The sequence below is a fragment of the Phalaenopsis equestris genome, unplaced genomic scaffold (genome assembly GCF_001263595.1).
Source record: "Phalaenopsis equestris unplaced genomic scaffold, ASM126359v1 Scaffold001257, whole genome shotgun sequence".
Lineage (NCBI taxonomy): Eukaryota > Viridiplantae > Streptophyta > Magnoliopsida > Asparagales > Orchidaceae > Phalaenopsis > Phalaenopsis equestris.
Genome location: NW_018165696.1, coordinates 36,978 through 51,494, shown reverse-complemented (window position 1 = coordinate 51,494; position 14,517 = coordinate 36,978). Strand labels below are relative to the sequence as shown.

At 32.5% G+C, this 14,517-nt stretch overlaps 1 protein-coding gene and 1 pseudogene across 1 annotated transcript in view; one reads left to right on the top strand and one right to left on the bottom strand.

Moving 5' to 3' along the window:
- Nucleotides 1–945: 945 nt before the first annotated feature.
- Nucleotides 946–14,517, bottom strand: part of LOC110033696 — a 27,234-nt gene continuing 13,662 nt past the window's right edge. The window contains exons 3-5 of the mRNA XM_020737749.1: nt 9,195–9,325; nt 1,811–1,903; nt 946–1,157 (exon numbers count right to left, since the gene is read on the bottom strand). Of these exons, the coding sequence (XP_020593408.1) occupies nt 1,867–1,903; nt 9,195–9,325 (168 nt within the window). The 3' untranslated portion in view covers nt 946–1,157; nt 1,811–1,866. The remainder of the gene's footprint in view (nt 1,158–1,810; nt 1,904–9,194; nt 9,326–14,517) is intronic.
- LOC110033697 lies at nt 2,078–2,450 on the top strand (annotated as a pseudogene).

Below are 14,517 nucleotides of genomic sequence, written 5' to 3'. Positions count from 1 at the left end.
GTTGAATTCGAAATTTTGTCTGGTAATGGATTTACTAAATCCTGTAAATCCAATAGAATTGTTTAGCAACTTCTACAAGGATTTAATAAGTTATGTTTGTAAGATACAATCGGAAGCAGCAAAGTTAAATCCCAAGCCCTACGAAGTTACATCCACCGGTTCATGAGATTTTGGATTTACGGGAGAATCAGGATTTAAGACATTCAGAAACTTATTTTGTCCAAAATGACCGTCTGATAGGATTCAGCTTAAATCTTGTGTGATCAGTAGCTAGAGAAGCCCTTAGGGGATATCTAGCAACGGATTAGATTTAAGTTATTATGGTTTAGTAAATTCGATAAATCCGGATTTCTTAAATCTTGTACCAACAGATTTAGTAAATCGTGTAAATCTAATAAAAGTGTTTGGCAACAGATTTACAACCTATCACATTATTCTCACATGTGTTCTTATCTTCCCTTCACCATAAATCCCATAAATCTGCCGATTCACGGGATTTACTAAATCTCAAATTTACAGCCAAAATTCACAAAATCCGAATTTATCAAATTCACAGCCTCATTTTGTCCAAAATGACCGTCTCATAAGATTTAGCCTACACCCCTTAAATCCCAAGATAAATTCGTTGCCAAACAGTCCCTTAAAGTCAAAGTCCTACCATATCGGAATTTGAACAAAAAAAAGAAAGAATCAGAAAATGTTTTATTATGCGAATTGTAAATTGCTTCTGCCGTCCTATTTGTTCGCCTGCTGGACTTGTAACTAGGTGACATTCATCGCTCTCCGCATTTTCATCTAATGTGAGGGTTTAAGGGACTTGACCAGGGCATGATTCTAATGAACTGTTAGAACTTCTCAGGTGTTCTCTGGCATCATGTCAGGAGCCACGTGTACGTGTTTCATTTCCAACGCCATCAAAGAATATACACTCAATATAGAAAGAAAAAAACAAAATGATTGCAGATGCTATACCAATATAATTTCCACAGCTATCAAAGAATACAACAGTCAGATTAATACTCTATTTTCTGTATGGCACGTACCCAAACTGTAGACATTAATTCAATAGGCTGAGAACCTTAAAAATCTGTGCAAGCTGAAGTATTACTTTTAACTCATTCTTCCCATATGATGTTTTCCTTGAACAATCGTCAAACCTGCAGAGTAAAACAATAGAATTTATAGAGAAAGAAAACAAAAACTAATTTATTTCTTTAAAAAAAACAAATATATTATGATGCAAATAAAAAAATGAGAGAAAGAGAAGGGGATTTAGGCTCCAATAGCATTGCTGTCTAATATTGTGTGGTAATCCGGATGATTATTTCTTAAAATGACGTTAAAACTGTCATCTAAAGTCCTTTAACTGTTTTAACAAATTGCAGAGAAATTGCTGCAGCAGTATTGGTTATTTGAATCATTAAAATTAATCATTGTCAATTGTTTATGATTATTTTGTAATAACATAATCGTTATTATATATATAAATAAAAATTACTTGGATTAAAACGTTGAAATACATGAAAGCATTTTTTTTTTCAAGATGCTAACTAAACCATCATTCATAAAAGAGCTAGTTTTTAGCTTTCAAGCAACTGAATGTCACCTTGTAGTTTATCCAAAAATCCTAAAACTATCAAAATGTTATAGATGTAAACATGAAAGTTTAGGAGCTAGAAATTTAAATAGATACGATTTGAATGCTATGTACGTAAATATTCCATTTATTTAATTTAGCTTTCTATGGTAACAGCCAGAAATAAGGAGCTAAACGAAACAAAGAAAATAGAGACTTGGGATAAAATGATACATTTTCGAACCCCACAAAGCTTTTCCTTCTTGGTTTAATGCCACAACTTATCAACTTTAAGCAATATTGAAAAATATAAGACGCCTTCGCCACCTGAAATTAGAACGCAAAAGCAAAAAAAAAGTCAGCTTAGAGTTCTTCGTGACAGCAAATTTAGTAAACTAAAAGTATGGACCCACTTGAACCTGCTTCTCTTATAAGACCACAATAATACCAAAATTACTAATCCCAGAAGTATCTTACATCCATATCTTTAATCATACCTGTTTAATAACAGACACTATGGCGGGTGTATATGATTCAATCTACTGAACCAAATTGAATGCAATATCATGTGAAACAGATCATACTTTTCTGGCCTTGCGTGCCAAAGAAAGTGCCTCTGCAACCTCTTCACGCACTCCTGCATTTTAACATACTTCCATGGAGGAATCCCCAACAATATATCCTTTAGTCTCGGAATATCTTTCTCTGCGACGACGACAGAAAATGCGCTCCAATCCAAAACTTCTTCCAAAGGAAGAACGAAATTGTCAGCAATGATTACAGGAACACACTCGTAATAAATGGCTTCGACTATCCGAGGACTGTTCACCTCGAATCCCATGGGACAAATACAAAACTTGCTTGATTTCATATGCTCAATGTATGACATTTTTCTCGCGATTTGGTTTGGAAGAGGGCCGAAGATTTTCATATCTTTGTCATTTTGATTTCCCCAGCGTTTAAGTAGGATTGGCCTGACCCGACCATGCATGTTGCCAGCGAAAAAGGCGAGGATAGGCCGCCGGGAGACTGGTCGGCCGCCAACTTGTCTTAGAGGTCGCCGAGGTAGTCTAATGGTTGTTTCAGGAAGGGATATATCTTTCCCCCTAATAAATATTCCCTCTGAAACATCTGCATTGCATAAGGCTTTGATGGTGTTTTTGCATAATTCAGCATGCAAAGTTGTTGTATAAGGACCCTGAAGTAGATGGAAGAAATAAAGAGAGAAGCAAAAATTGAGCCAGAGTTTGGAAGATCAAAGAGTTGTAGCATTAAAACAACAATCCAGTAGAGAGAGATTGCTTATGTGCCAAATCAGTGATCCTAACCTGGGCTCCGACATATCAAAAATTAATTCATTGTGAAATTGCCCGACGCCCCAATGGCTAGAAAGGAAAAACACGGGGAAGGAAAAAGATTAACCATTTTGTTGGACATGGGGATCACTCCCATGAATGTCCTCATTGTGATGCTAAACTTTGTTTTAAATGATAATAGCATTGCTTATGAAAATTATTAAATTTAATATAAGGTTCTAATTTCAGTATGAATATGTTTTTCAGCTATATAATAACTTTTCTAACACAAAAACATAGAGATAGGCTGTGCCTATGATCAGACGAATAGAAGATGTTCCTATGAGTTTCCTTTCCCAATATTTCGTGTTTACGAGATGAAATTTAAATTATTAACATTGAATATCGCCTGTACGCTTCTAATTAGTAAAAGAGCAAATTTTTATATGATTCTACATCTTCCAATAATGCAATGCTTGCAAAGCTTGTATAATGAACGATTTAAATGTCGCTATAAAACATTCCCTTTCTCTGCTTCATCTCCAGTATAATTTTTAATGGATGCTGAAGTTTGATTGCAAAACATTGGTAAGTTTGATTTTCAAAATGCACTTCATGAATAACTCTTTGACATCATATTTTTACCCAATTTTTCTTCTCTTTTTTCTTTATAACTCATGTATAAGAATCATCACATATTATAATTCAGTGGTACATATCAGGTGAACAATCTTACTATTCATTTTAGAATTTATGTGAACAAAATCTAATAGAAAAAAAATGTTTTCTTATAATATATATATATATATCTGTGTGTGGGTGTGTGTTTATTTTTGCATCTACCACATTTATAAACATCAAACTCAAAATCACACCATTGATTGTGATGTATTATAATATACAAAATTGAATGTGAATAGAATGTCATCAATCTCCCTAATGAAAAAACCAAAAACCAAGCATGTGAAAAAGACAAAGATGCTCAAACAATATACAGAAGATATTTTAAAGGCCAATTTTACCCATGTATTTTATCCATAAAAAATGTCCAATAAGTGAAAGATGTCATCAACAACCCATATATTTGATTCCATGGTATTTGAAGGTCTCAAAACCTTGAAATTGCAATTATTTTATCGTGAAATAAACTCATGAATTGATAATTAAACAGTCTTCCTTAAATAATGCATATCACTAGCTTTGATGATGTTATGATCTTCAAATGTAACATCAAACCTGCACATTCTTGCAATGATTGAGTGCTTTCTTCAGAGAAAGAGTAGTTTAGATCAGGCATTTGAAGGCTACCACATCAAAATTTGTTTTGAGCGAACAAGCACAGTGCTTATTTCTATGTATGAATTTATTCCGTTCCTAAAACTTTTTAAGACTGGTTATATACCACAACTAATTTTGTTTAATATTTTAAATTTGACTTTGCAACCTTGGCAGCTGAAATTATGAAAAAAAAGGCATACTTCTTTTACTGGCCCATGTCTTGCAAGAGTTCGAAAACAAGTCAATCAATATGTTGTTTTGATAAATACAAATACTTCAGCAATAGTAGTAGGCAATTCTTTGCTTCTGGTAAGATAAATTTTCCCATTTGTATTGATAATTCATAACAATCTTGATGGAAGACTTATGTACAACCCTAACATGCAGAATAAGAAGGTGGAGTTCAGTAATTCCCATAGGTCAAGACAAATTCAAAACTGAGTCTTAATATAAATTATTTGAGCCATTAAGGGGCCGTTTGGGATCACTTGTATTTTTTTTTATTTTTTATTTTTTTTGTTGAGAATAAAGGTTTTGATATGACTTATATTCAAGTCATTAAGGATATGTATACTACAGTTGTTACTTGCGTTCGAACTGAAGGAGGATTGACCAAATATTTTCCAAATATTTTCCTACTTCTATTGGATTACATTAGGGATCTGCTTTAAGCCCATATCTTTTTGCTTTAGTTCTGGATGGTCTTACTGGGCATTTACAGGAGGATGTACCTTGGTGTATGTTTTTTGCTGATGCTAACCTTCTCGTGGATAAGGCGAGAAAAAAAGCCCAGGAAAAACTTGAATTATGGAGGTCTACATGGAATGTAATTTTAGTAGTAATGGCTCTAGTGACATAAGTGTAACTTTAGTTGATCAAATTATTAAAAGGTGTTATTTAGTTAGATATCTCGGGTCAGTTGTTCAAAGCGATGGTGATATAGGTGGGGATGTTAATAGTAGAATTGAATTCAAGTTGTTGAAGTGGAGGAATGTTTCGGGCCTTTTGTGTGATAGAAAAGTACCGCTTAGACTGAAAGAAAAATTTTATGAGACGGTGGTGAGACCTACAATGCTCTATGGCACTGAATGTTGGCCTTTAAAAGAGAAGCTTAATACTAAGTTAAGTGTTGCCGAGATGAGAATGATTAGGTGGATGAGTGGCTTTGCAATTTGAGACAAAATGCGAAATGAATATATCAGTGATAGGGTTGGTGTAGCTCCTGTGACGGACAAAATTAGAGAAAGCCGTTTTAGATGGTTTGGTCACATTAAGCGTCAACCACCTGATGATCCGATTAGGAAAGTAGATTTTTTAGATTCGACTTATGTTAAGAAAGGCAGAGGTAGACCTAGGAAGACTTGCGCTTATTGTACGCTTATTGTCCTAGGAAGACTTGCGCTTATTGTATAAAAAATGATCTTAATTTATTAGAACTACATGAAAATATGACTCTAAATAGGACACAATGGAGTAAAAAAAGTCATGTAGCTAACCCCACGTAGTGGGATTAAGGCATTGTTGTTGTTGTTGTTGGTTTTAATAACACATTTCCAAAAAAAAGTTGATTCGTTCTAAGAAAAAAAAAAATTTATACAACCAAATATAATTTTTAAAATAAACAAAAATAGAAATATAAATAAATTAGAAAAGTGATGCAAAACAGGATCTAAATTAACTGAGGCTAGTTAAAATTCAAGTTGAATTGAGGTGAAAGAAATTCTAAACTATCTCAGTATCCTCAGGGCGTTTAAAATTTGCCATTGCTCAATAGTAAAAATTCCATCAGATATGAGGCACATTCATGTGCCCATAAATTTAAAACCATGGTTCAAGTAATCGGAATCCCAAGCTTATGACTCATCCTTGTTTGTGTTATAGACTTGATTATTAAGAGAGTTGAAAAAAATTTGATCGGCAAATTTTAATCTTTGTTTACTGGAAATGAAATAACATTTTTTCCATCCCAAAATTATTAGCTTTAAATATTAATAAAAAAACTGAAATAAAATACTTTTGACTTGTAACAACCTTAAGCTCTCTCGTGTAAAGCTCTCTTCCTTCAAAGTATCCTATAGATTTTTGTATGACTTGCCATACCTTAAGTGTTGATATATGTGAAAATCACTGTAAAATTCAGAGAATGATTTAGACGGCAACAAAAATGAATTTTTAGGAAAAAAATTCCACACACGCATACGGTCTCATCAGTACAGGCAAAAGTTGCATTAAAAAATTACAGATAACTTTTTCCAAATAAATGAAGCATCTTAAGTGCATGATTCTAGGCACTATTCATCATAATAGACATTCAAAGGACAACATAACCCATAAACCAATTAGAACATACAAAACTAATTATCCTATCTTAAAACGATGCATAGAGCTTTACTGATAGAAATAACGAGAACAAATAATATAATATTAATAATTTATAATATAAACATGACACTACAACCACAACCATTATACATGACTAATAGTTTTAAATCCTTTAAAATTCTATTTGGTTGTCTGCCATTAGGTGCTCTTGAGCTGCAAAGGATCACTCAAGAGTAACTTCTATAATGTTTAACGTTTGTTTGTCAAATCAGTACACATTTTCTAGTGATAAAACTTTAAACTAGGCAAATTTCAGCAGGGCTATATTCTTGCTACTTCCTCTATTACCCTTACTGCTATTTTCTGTGTGACGTATAGCAGGTTTTTCTTCCTGAACCTTGAAAAAGACAAGGTGGATCCACAGGGAATTTTAGCATACCATTCATATTATTCTATGTGATATAACTCTCTACTCATAAAGTTGAATAGGAATTTCGCTCCATAGAAGATTTGCCAAATATTTTAAATTGCTCCTGCCTCCACAATACTAGTAAGTCCAGGATCTGCTACGTTAATACTAGTGGAGGAAAAAGACCCTTCTCCCAGAGCAAAAAGATGGATATGTAAGGCATTTTATGCTTCACTCTGGAAGAAGTTTAAGATTAATAAATAGTCATGTAGGAACTAGAGAACTGGATATAGTAGCTTGAGAATTAAACTGCAATAAATGCTCCACTTCCTCTTATATTCACGCTTGTATTTTATGTAAAATCTTTACTATAGTGCATGAACAAAATTTTAAATTTAGATTTATTTCAGCTCCTGTGTGCATATAGGATGGCAAACTTGTCTAAAAATAGTCATCTTCCTAGAATGATATAAGCCAAGTTAACGATATCACAACAGCATTTTCATTGAAAAAGAAGGATAGCAACAAAATTGCAAAAGTCAAATAAGGAGCATTGATCGCACAAAGAAAATCTAGAAAATATACAAGGAAAGCATTCTAGGATCTCCAAAACATACCCAATCATGGCAAGCAACTAGGAAATGATCTGATCCTTTTGTTCGATTCCAGAAGGGATATTTAGAAGATATTTGATTCACATAATCCCTCAGAAATTTAGACAATGGCTTCATATTATGAGAACCAGGAACATAAAGAGCAAGTTCCATTCTGTGCGCACTATATGGAAGATAGAACAGATGTGCCCTACTTGGATCCTTAACAACGAAATGCCTATTCTGTTCCATCAACTTCATAAACCATCCTTCAGAAGCATAAATGCCTTTTAGTTCTGGTGTATGAAAAATTGGCTTTAGACCATCACGATAAATGTAAACTTTAAGTATTCCTTCCATCAATTCGTAACTCCTGGAGGCCAATTATTGAAACTTCATTTATATTGATTTTAAAAAGGAAATATGGTTATATATTCTCTGAAAACATTCCTAGCAACCAAGCACATTAAGAACAAAGTTATAACATTTTGGAAGAACAAAAGCATGCACATTTTCAATTTTCTACCAGATAATTACTAACAAAAAGTCTAATTCCTACAGAAAACCCAACAAAATGAAATAAACACCAATATTACCATTACCAATATCCCAACATTGCAGAGTAAAAAAAATGCTATATGGGGAACATTAGGCAATATGTTTTATATTAAGCTGCAAAGACCTATATTTTAAAAATCTAGAAAGTGACAAAGTAGTCCTCTGAATCTTTGCATGGGGCCATTTTAGTCTCTGAGTTAATGAAAGTGTCCACTTAATCCTCATAATCTTTTAATATGAGTCAAAATAGTGCATAGAAAACCAATTTAGCAGTTTTGTAAATTTTGGGCCGAAAATGAGTCAATGTAAATAGTCAGGGAACTATTTTGACACTTTACCATTTAAAAATTAATCATATTAATATATGGTGCTAGTATAGTAAATACTTGCATGGTAACATGGAGTTTAAGGGCACATACTGATGATTTGGCCCGAAGTAATAGACTCTTGGGTTAAATTAACCAAAAAAATGAATCATAATTATGACCATTTCAATGTGAAGACCATAGTTATAATTTGGATTATAATACAATACAACCTAGATTTCTGTGAATCAAGTCCATGAAACCACTTGCATATGCCTCTCTCTCTCTCTCCCTCCGCTCCCTCGTGAAGACACTTTGTCCTTAGGAAGGGTTATTCCATCAGGCAGATGGTGCATCACCATAATCTAATGGGCAGCCTTGCTTTGGTCGACAGATCCTCATAGAAGATTAGGTGGGAGTTCCGATAAACGATCGTTGATCTCGTGAGTGCCATTGCATCGGTTAAGTTGTTGTCAGTCCAGATGCATGTCGTTTTTTGGTTCGGACAAACCCTCATTAACAATAAAATAATCAAGGAACCAATTTAGCAGTTTCATAAATTCTGGGGCTAAATTGAGCCAATGTAACTAGTCAGGGGATTATTTTGACACGTTACCTTTTACAAATAATTCATATTAATATATGCTGCCAGTTTGGGCTAAAGCAGCTAAAAAAATGAATCATAATTATAATGACTTAAATGCGAAGATCATAATTATAATTTGGATGATAATAAAATACAGCCACCTGGGTAGGAAAATTAAAAAATAAAATAAAACATGCATTTCGGCTCTAACACATTTCATTATTTACACAGGAAAAAATGGTGCAAACATATAATGCTATTCTGAGCATTACCTCTTAAAAACTGAAACATTCAAAAACAATGGAGCATAAAGATCTGGATCATTAGTGACAAGAGGAGCATCCTCAATCTCTTTCTTAGCATAAATAAGTGCCTCATCAGGGCGTAGAGATCTTAAGTGCATCTGCATATATACCAGGAAATAACATATTCCATATAAGAAAATCCATCTCAAACATTCTAGATAAAGAAATTGATGGAAATGATAATTTGAAAGTTTATAAAGCATGAATTTGAACAGTAAATTCATGTCTCCACGGAACTTAATCCAAAATTATTCTCAAAATAATTCTGCATGAATGCATTCCTAATCAAGAAAGATGAACTCCAAAAATGTGCTTAAGAAATAGAATGACATCACACAGCGCAGAATAAAATTCGAAGTATCAAAAGTGCATCATGATGTTGCCTCAAGCAACCATTTTTATATTTTATATGTAATAATGATTAGAGAAAAATTAACCGGTGTCATAACTTTAAGAAGTTGGAACTTTCCTTTTAGAGTATTAAGTTACCTTGGAGTGAATCTACAAAAATAAAGAGCCTTATATCAACATCAAAACTATCTCCTTTATTAAGTTCCAGCACCCATTTTAAAGTATGAATAACTCTGACCAACCTTTGATCAAGGAGAAGTGCTCATGTCCCTCCCTTAATTCCTCAATCTAACCTCTTTGAGATCCATCTACACCACTTGTTGTGTGCAAGAAAGATTGTGATTGTAGAGTAAGAGATATATGCACTAACTTTGCATTCAGATTTCACCCATATATAAATAAAAAGGGTGCAAAAAATACCCCAAAGATTTTTATATGAAAAACAAGGAATGGAGAAAACTTTTGAGGACCTAGCCCAATTCAATGATTCAACTAGATGAGCATGGGTTACAAAACCGTTGCACGACTCATAAATAAAAGAGACTGGATTACAAGATTTTGGATTGTTAGCGAAACTGCCTACAAAGACGGTGAAAAATATTGGTGAGGAGGTCAAGAATGAGAGACAATCAAATAGTTGTGGTCAAATGATGGTGATCTGACAGTAGGTCAGGTGACAATCAATAGACATCAATGGTTGGCACAATGATTATTGGTTTATGGTGATTAAATGATGGTTATGCAAAAATAATTAGATGAAGACATGCCGGAAATGGTGATCGAATAATAGTCAAAATAATGGTGTGGTTGGAAGACGACATGGCTATTAGTAGTTATTTATGTTATTTAGATCTCCAAACTCTCCACAAACATAAGCTCAAGTCTATCTTCATTCATAGAGTGGAGTTTTTTTAAAAAAATTTTGAGAGTAACACCCCATCATTATTACCATCAAAATCTAGAGTACTCCACTAAATGAGCCAAAATAATTAATTTGATGATAAGCTGCTTTGAGTATTTCAGTAATTTAATGATGTCGAAAATTATTGATCTTAAACTAGTTGAGTTCACCTCATCAAGACGATATCATAAATTTGTTGTGATTGGAGTTCAATTGATCTTAAATAAATCCCTTAATCAAGACTATTAAAAATCCTCATCCATAATGCATTCAGATATGTGTCTAACCAAACATATTTTTTGTAACATATCAGTTGTCCTCTATTTTAAGCATCGATGCCTTAGTTTTCCAAAGAAATATTTTAATTCTTTGAAAATTTATGCTATATAAAATAACAATTTCAAAGAACTTACAAGAAGTGATGTCTTTAAACGTCATAGTAAATCAAATAACGTATAATTAATCATAATTTCAATTATTCTCAAAATCAGCATGTAATTGGAACAAAAGTTAATGAAATATTAAATTATTCAAATTTGCTTGAATTTGATTGTGCAAGCTCAATTCAGCTCCAAAAATGCTGAAATTGATTTGAAAATGTCAAAAAATACTAGAATATGCATAATTGAATCCATATTAAGTTATGATTAGCTTTTGTCAATGACAGGGGTGCACAATTTCGTGGGTACCTACATGTGCAAGGGTGCACGTGTAGCCACTTGTACCCTCAACCACGTGTTAACGCTATTACAATAATCTTTTTTTTTTAATTAAAATGTAAAAAAAAATGTCATATTGCCAAAAATTTTATAAGAAAATCTTTTTTTTTTTTAAATTTGCAAAAAATTTTGTAGCTTAGCTATTCACACTCGTTTTCATGTATAATGCTCCCATGGTGAGGGAAACTATCAAACGTCTCAATTCTTCCTCGGTAGGTTCCAACTCTTTCATAAAATAGGTTAAACATTATCTTATATAAGCATAATGTACTTATACATTGTTGGCTCTAATGCATCTTCACAAAAAACATGAGACGGTCCTTCATAGGAAGAGTCGCAGGAAAATCTTCTTCCTGGACTTCAATTTTTCTCTAAGAAAATTATTTTGCAAGAGTATAGATGTCCAAAGCAGTCAAGGCCCATAGCCCTAATGAAAAAGCTCCAATCTTGCCATTAAGAAAATATGAATAGTTCTTGTCAAACATATTAGAATTAGAGATAATTAAAACTCGAATGGGCTAATTTTTCACCCCCATTTTTGGGCTCCAACTTCTTCACCCTATACAACAATTACTCTCAAAATGTTGCAAAAAGATAGGTGAATAGCAAACAACATTACGATCAATTATCGGCAAAGTGATGTGAAGGCATTAACAAAAAAGAATTCCTCTAAAAATTTAAAACATGCACTCAGTATCTTGTCTCCGTTTTTGTGCAATTTTAAGGATTGTTATTATCGTATAAATGCTTTTGAAGAAAAAAACATTATTATATATTACTCATTTCAATTATTAATACACGAATTTGATTGATACTTACGATCAAATAAATGCAATATTGTTGATGATTGTCCAAGTCTTAATCTTTGTATAGTAGTGGCTTAAAATTCTTATTTACTTACCCCCAATAAATAACTAACACTTTGGGTGTGTTTGCCTTTTCTTTTGTATACAATTGTGATTAGAGTTTCACATTAAAATGAATGTGCTAATGTTGTAACTTTAACTAGGTTTCTTATTTATGCCAGGAAATCAAAGATCAGTGTTCTTTAGATCATGAATGAAGGATGGGTCACGACCCGACTCGGTTCTTAGAATTAACTAAAGTGGGAGCTGCGATCGGACAATATTAACTTTTCATTTACTTTTCAAAAATTTAAAAAACTTTCTATATATGTAAACGAGCCACTAATCCACAAAGTGAAATAAAAATTTAAGCATCCAGAAACAACATCATAATCGAAAAACAACATCTCAGACCAACATAAAAATTAAATAATAAAAGAAACTAAAGTTATATCATAAACCAATACCTATCAGTAGTAGTGGTCCTTCTCCTGTAAACTGATTATTTCCTACTAGACATAACACCTAAAATTTTCTTCTACTAAAAGAAAACATTAATTGTAACTGTAAATACAGCTTAGTGAGTAATTATAATCTAATATGTATTAAATTAAAGTTTATTTAATAAAGAATTTCTTTAATGCTTTAGACAATTATGTTTGTACGCATGGTGTAGCTTATGAATGAAGGAAAATGAAATGGGAAAGGAAAAAATATGTTTAATGTCTTTAAAAGGATATAATTTATATGAAATGAAACGAAAGTTAAATGTCTAAGTCACATAGGATTACCCCTAGATAGTACTGGCAGAAATGCAATGTACCCGTGCAAGTTAAAGGAAATGATAAAGGTGCGTCTCCGGTGAAAATTTGAGGATATTTTAGGGTACATTTTTTAGAGTGTCTTCGGACATAATTTAAGAGTGTCTTCAAGCACATTTTTGATGATACATTTGGGTTTGCTGGTAATCCTGTGATAACTATTAAAGTAATTAAATTGCTAAATACTTAAAACAAAACAGAAATAAAAAATTTTAAATTTTAATGAAATAAATTGCATTTTTTTTTGTCATTCATGCATAGCATGACGTAAAAATTTAATAAATATTAGATTAAAATTACTTACTAAGTTGTACTTACAATTACAATTAGTGTTTTCTTTCAGGAGAAGAAAAGTTATGGTTATTATGTCTAGTAGAAAAGACTTAGTTTTCAGGATGACCACTGCTACCACTAGGTATTAGTTTATGATATAACTTTAGTTTCCTTTATTATTTGCTTCTGTATAGAGACATTTTATATGTTGGTATGAGATGTTGTTTTTCGATTATGATGTTATTTCGGGATGGTTAAATTATTTCACTTTGTGGATTAGTGATTCTTTTACATATATGGGAAGTTTCTTAATTTTTTAAAAAATAAAATGAAAAGTTAATATCGTCGCAGTTCTCGTCTAAGTTAATTTTAAGCATTGGGTCAGGTCATGACAAAATATTTAATACATATAAGAAAATAATTACTCACCTTGACTTAGAAGGCCTCTTAAAATGCTTATTCCTTCACCTCACTTCCCCTAGCATTTTGACTTCTCTATCGAACTATAATTCAATGGCTTGATATATTAAAATCGCTAGATATAAAATTAATACCACATTTACTTGAACTAATTTATATACTTAACTCATAAAATTTATAAATCTTTACCTTGTCCTTTAAATTCCTTGATTTTACCTCTTTCTCAATTCCTAAATATTTATCAAGCCTTTGTTTCATGATTCAATTAGACCACTATTAATACTTAATATAACACACACACACACAGATATATATATATATATATATATATTCTTTCAATTTCTCTTTCAAAACTTCAATCGCTAAATATTAGTCATAACTTTAATAAAATTTCCATTAATATTATTATTAAACACTCTCCCAAACACATACACACACACATTAATTTTATTTATATAAAAACATATTAATTAACTTATAAAAATATTAAACATGCCTTATATAACCTTCGCTATTTGCCCTAGTTCACGCGAGCTCAGTTGTAGAGAGCATTTCCTCCCCTTCTTCCATCATCCCCATCCCATCACAACAGAGCATGTGAGCTCTCTCACCTCCCTTCGATCACGACTCAACATAGGCCCCCCTACCTTCACCTCCTTCAATTTCTCCGTCTCTCTCGCACGATAACATGAGAGCTTCTTCCCTTCTCGACAAACTTCTCGTTGTTCTTCTTCCTCTACTCTTTTGATTGCGACTCTACAGCACCGAAGCTAAGTCCTTCACGCAGAAAGTTTCCTTCTTCCCGTAAAATGTTTCTTCTTCTTCCTTTCTCCTCACTGAAATTTTTCCCCTTCTTCTATTGTTTCTTCTTCCTTACTCGGCTAGGGCACAACCTTTTTTTTCGATCTTTCAGCTCTTTTTCTCGTTCGCTCTTCAGTTTCGAATGAGAAGAAGTGTGGA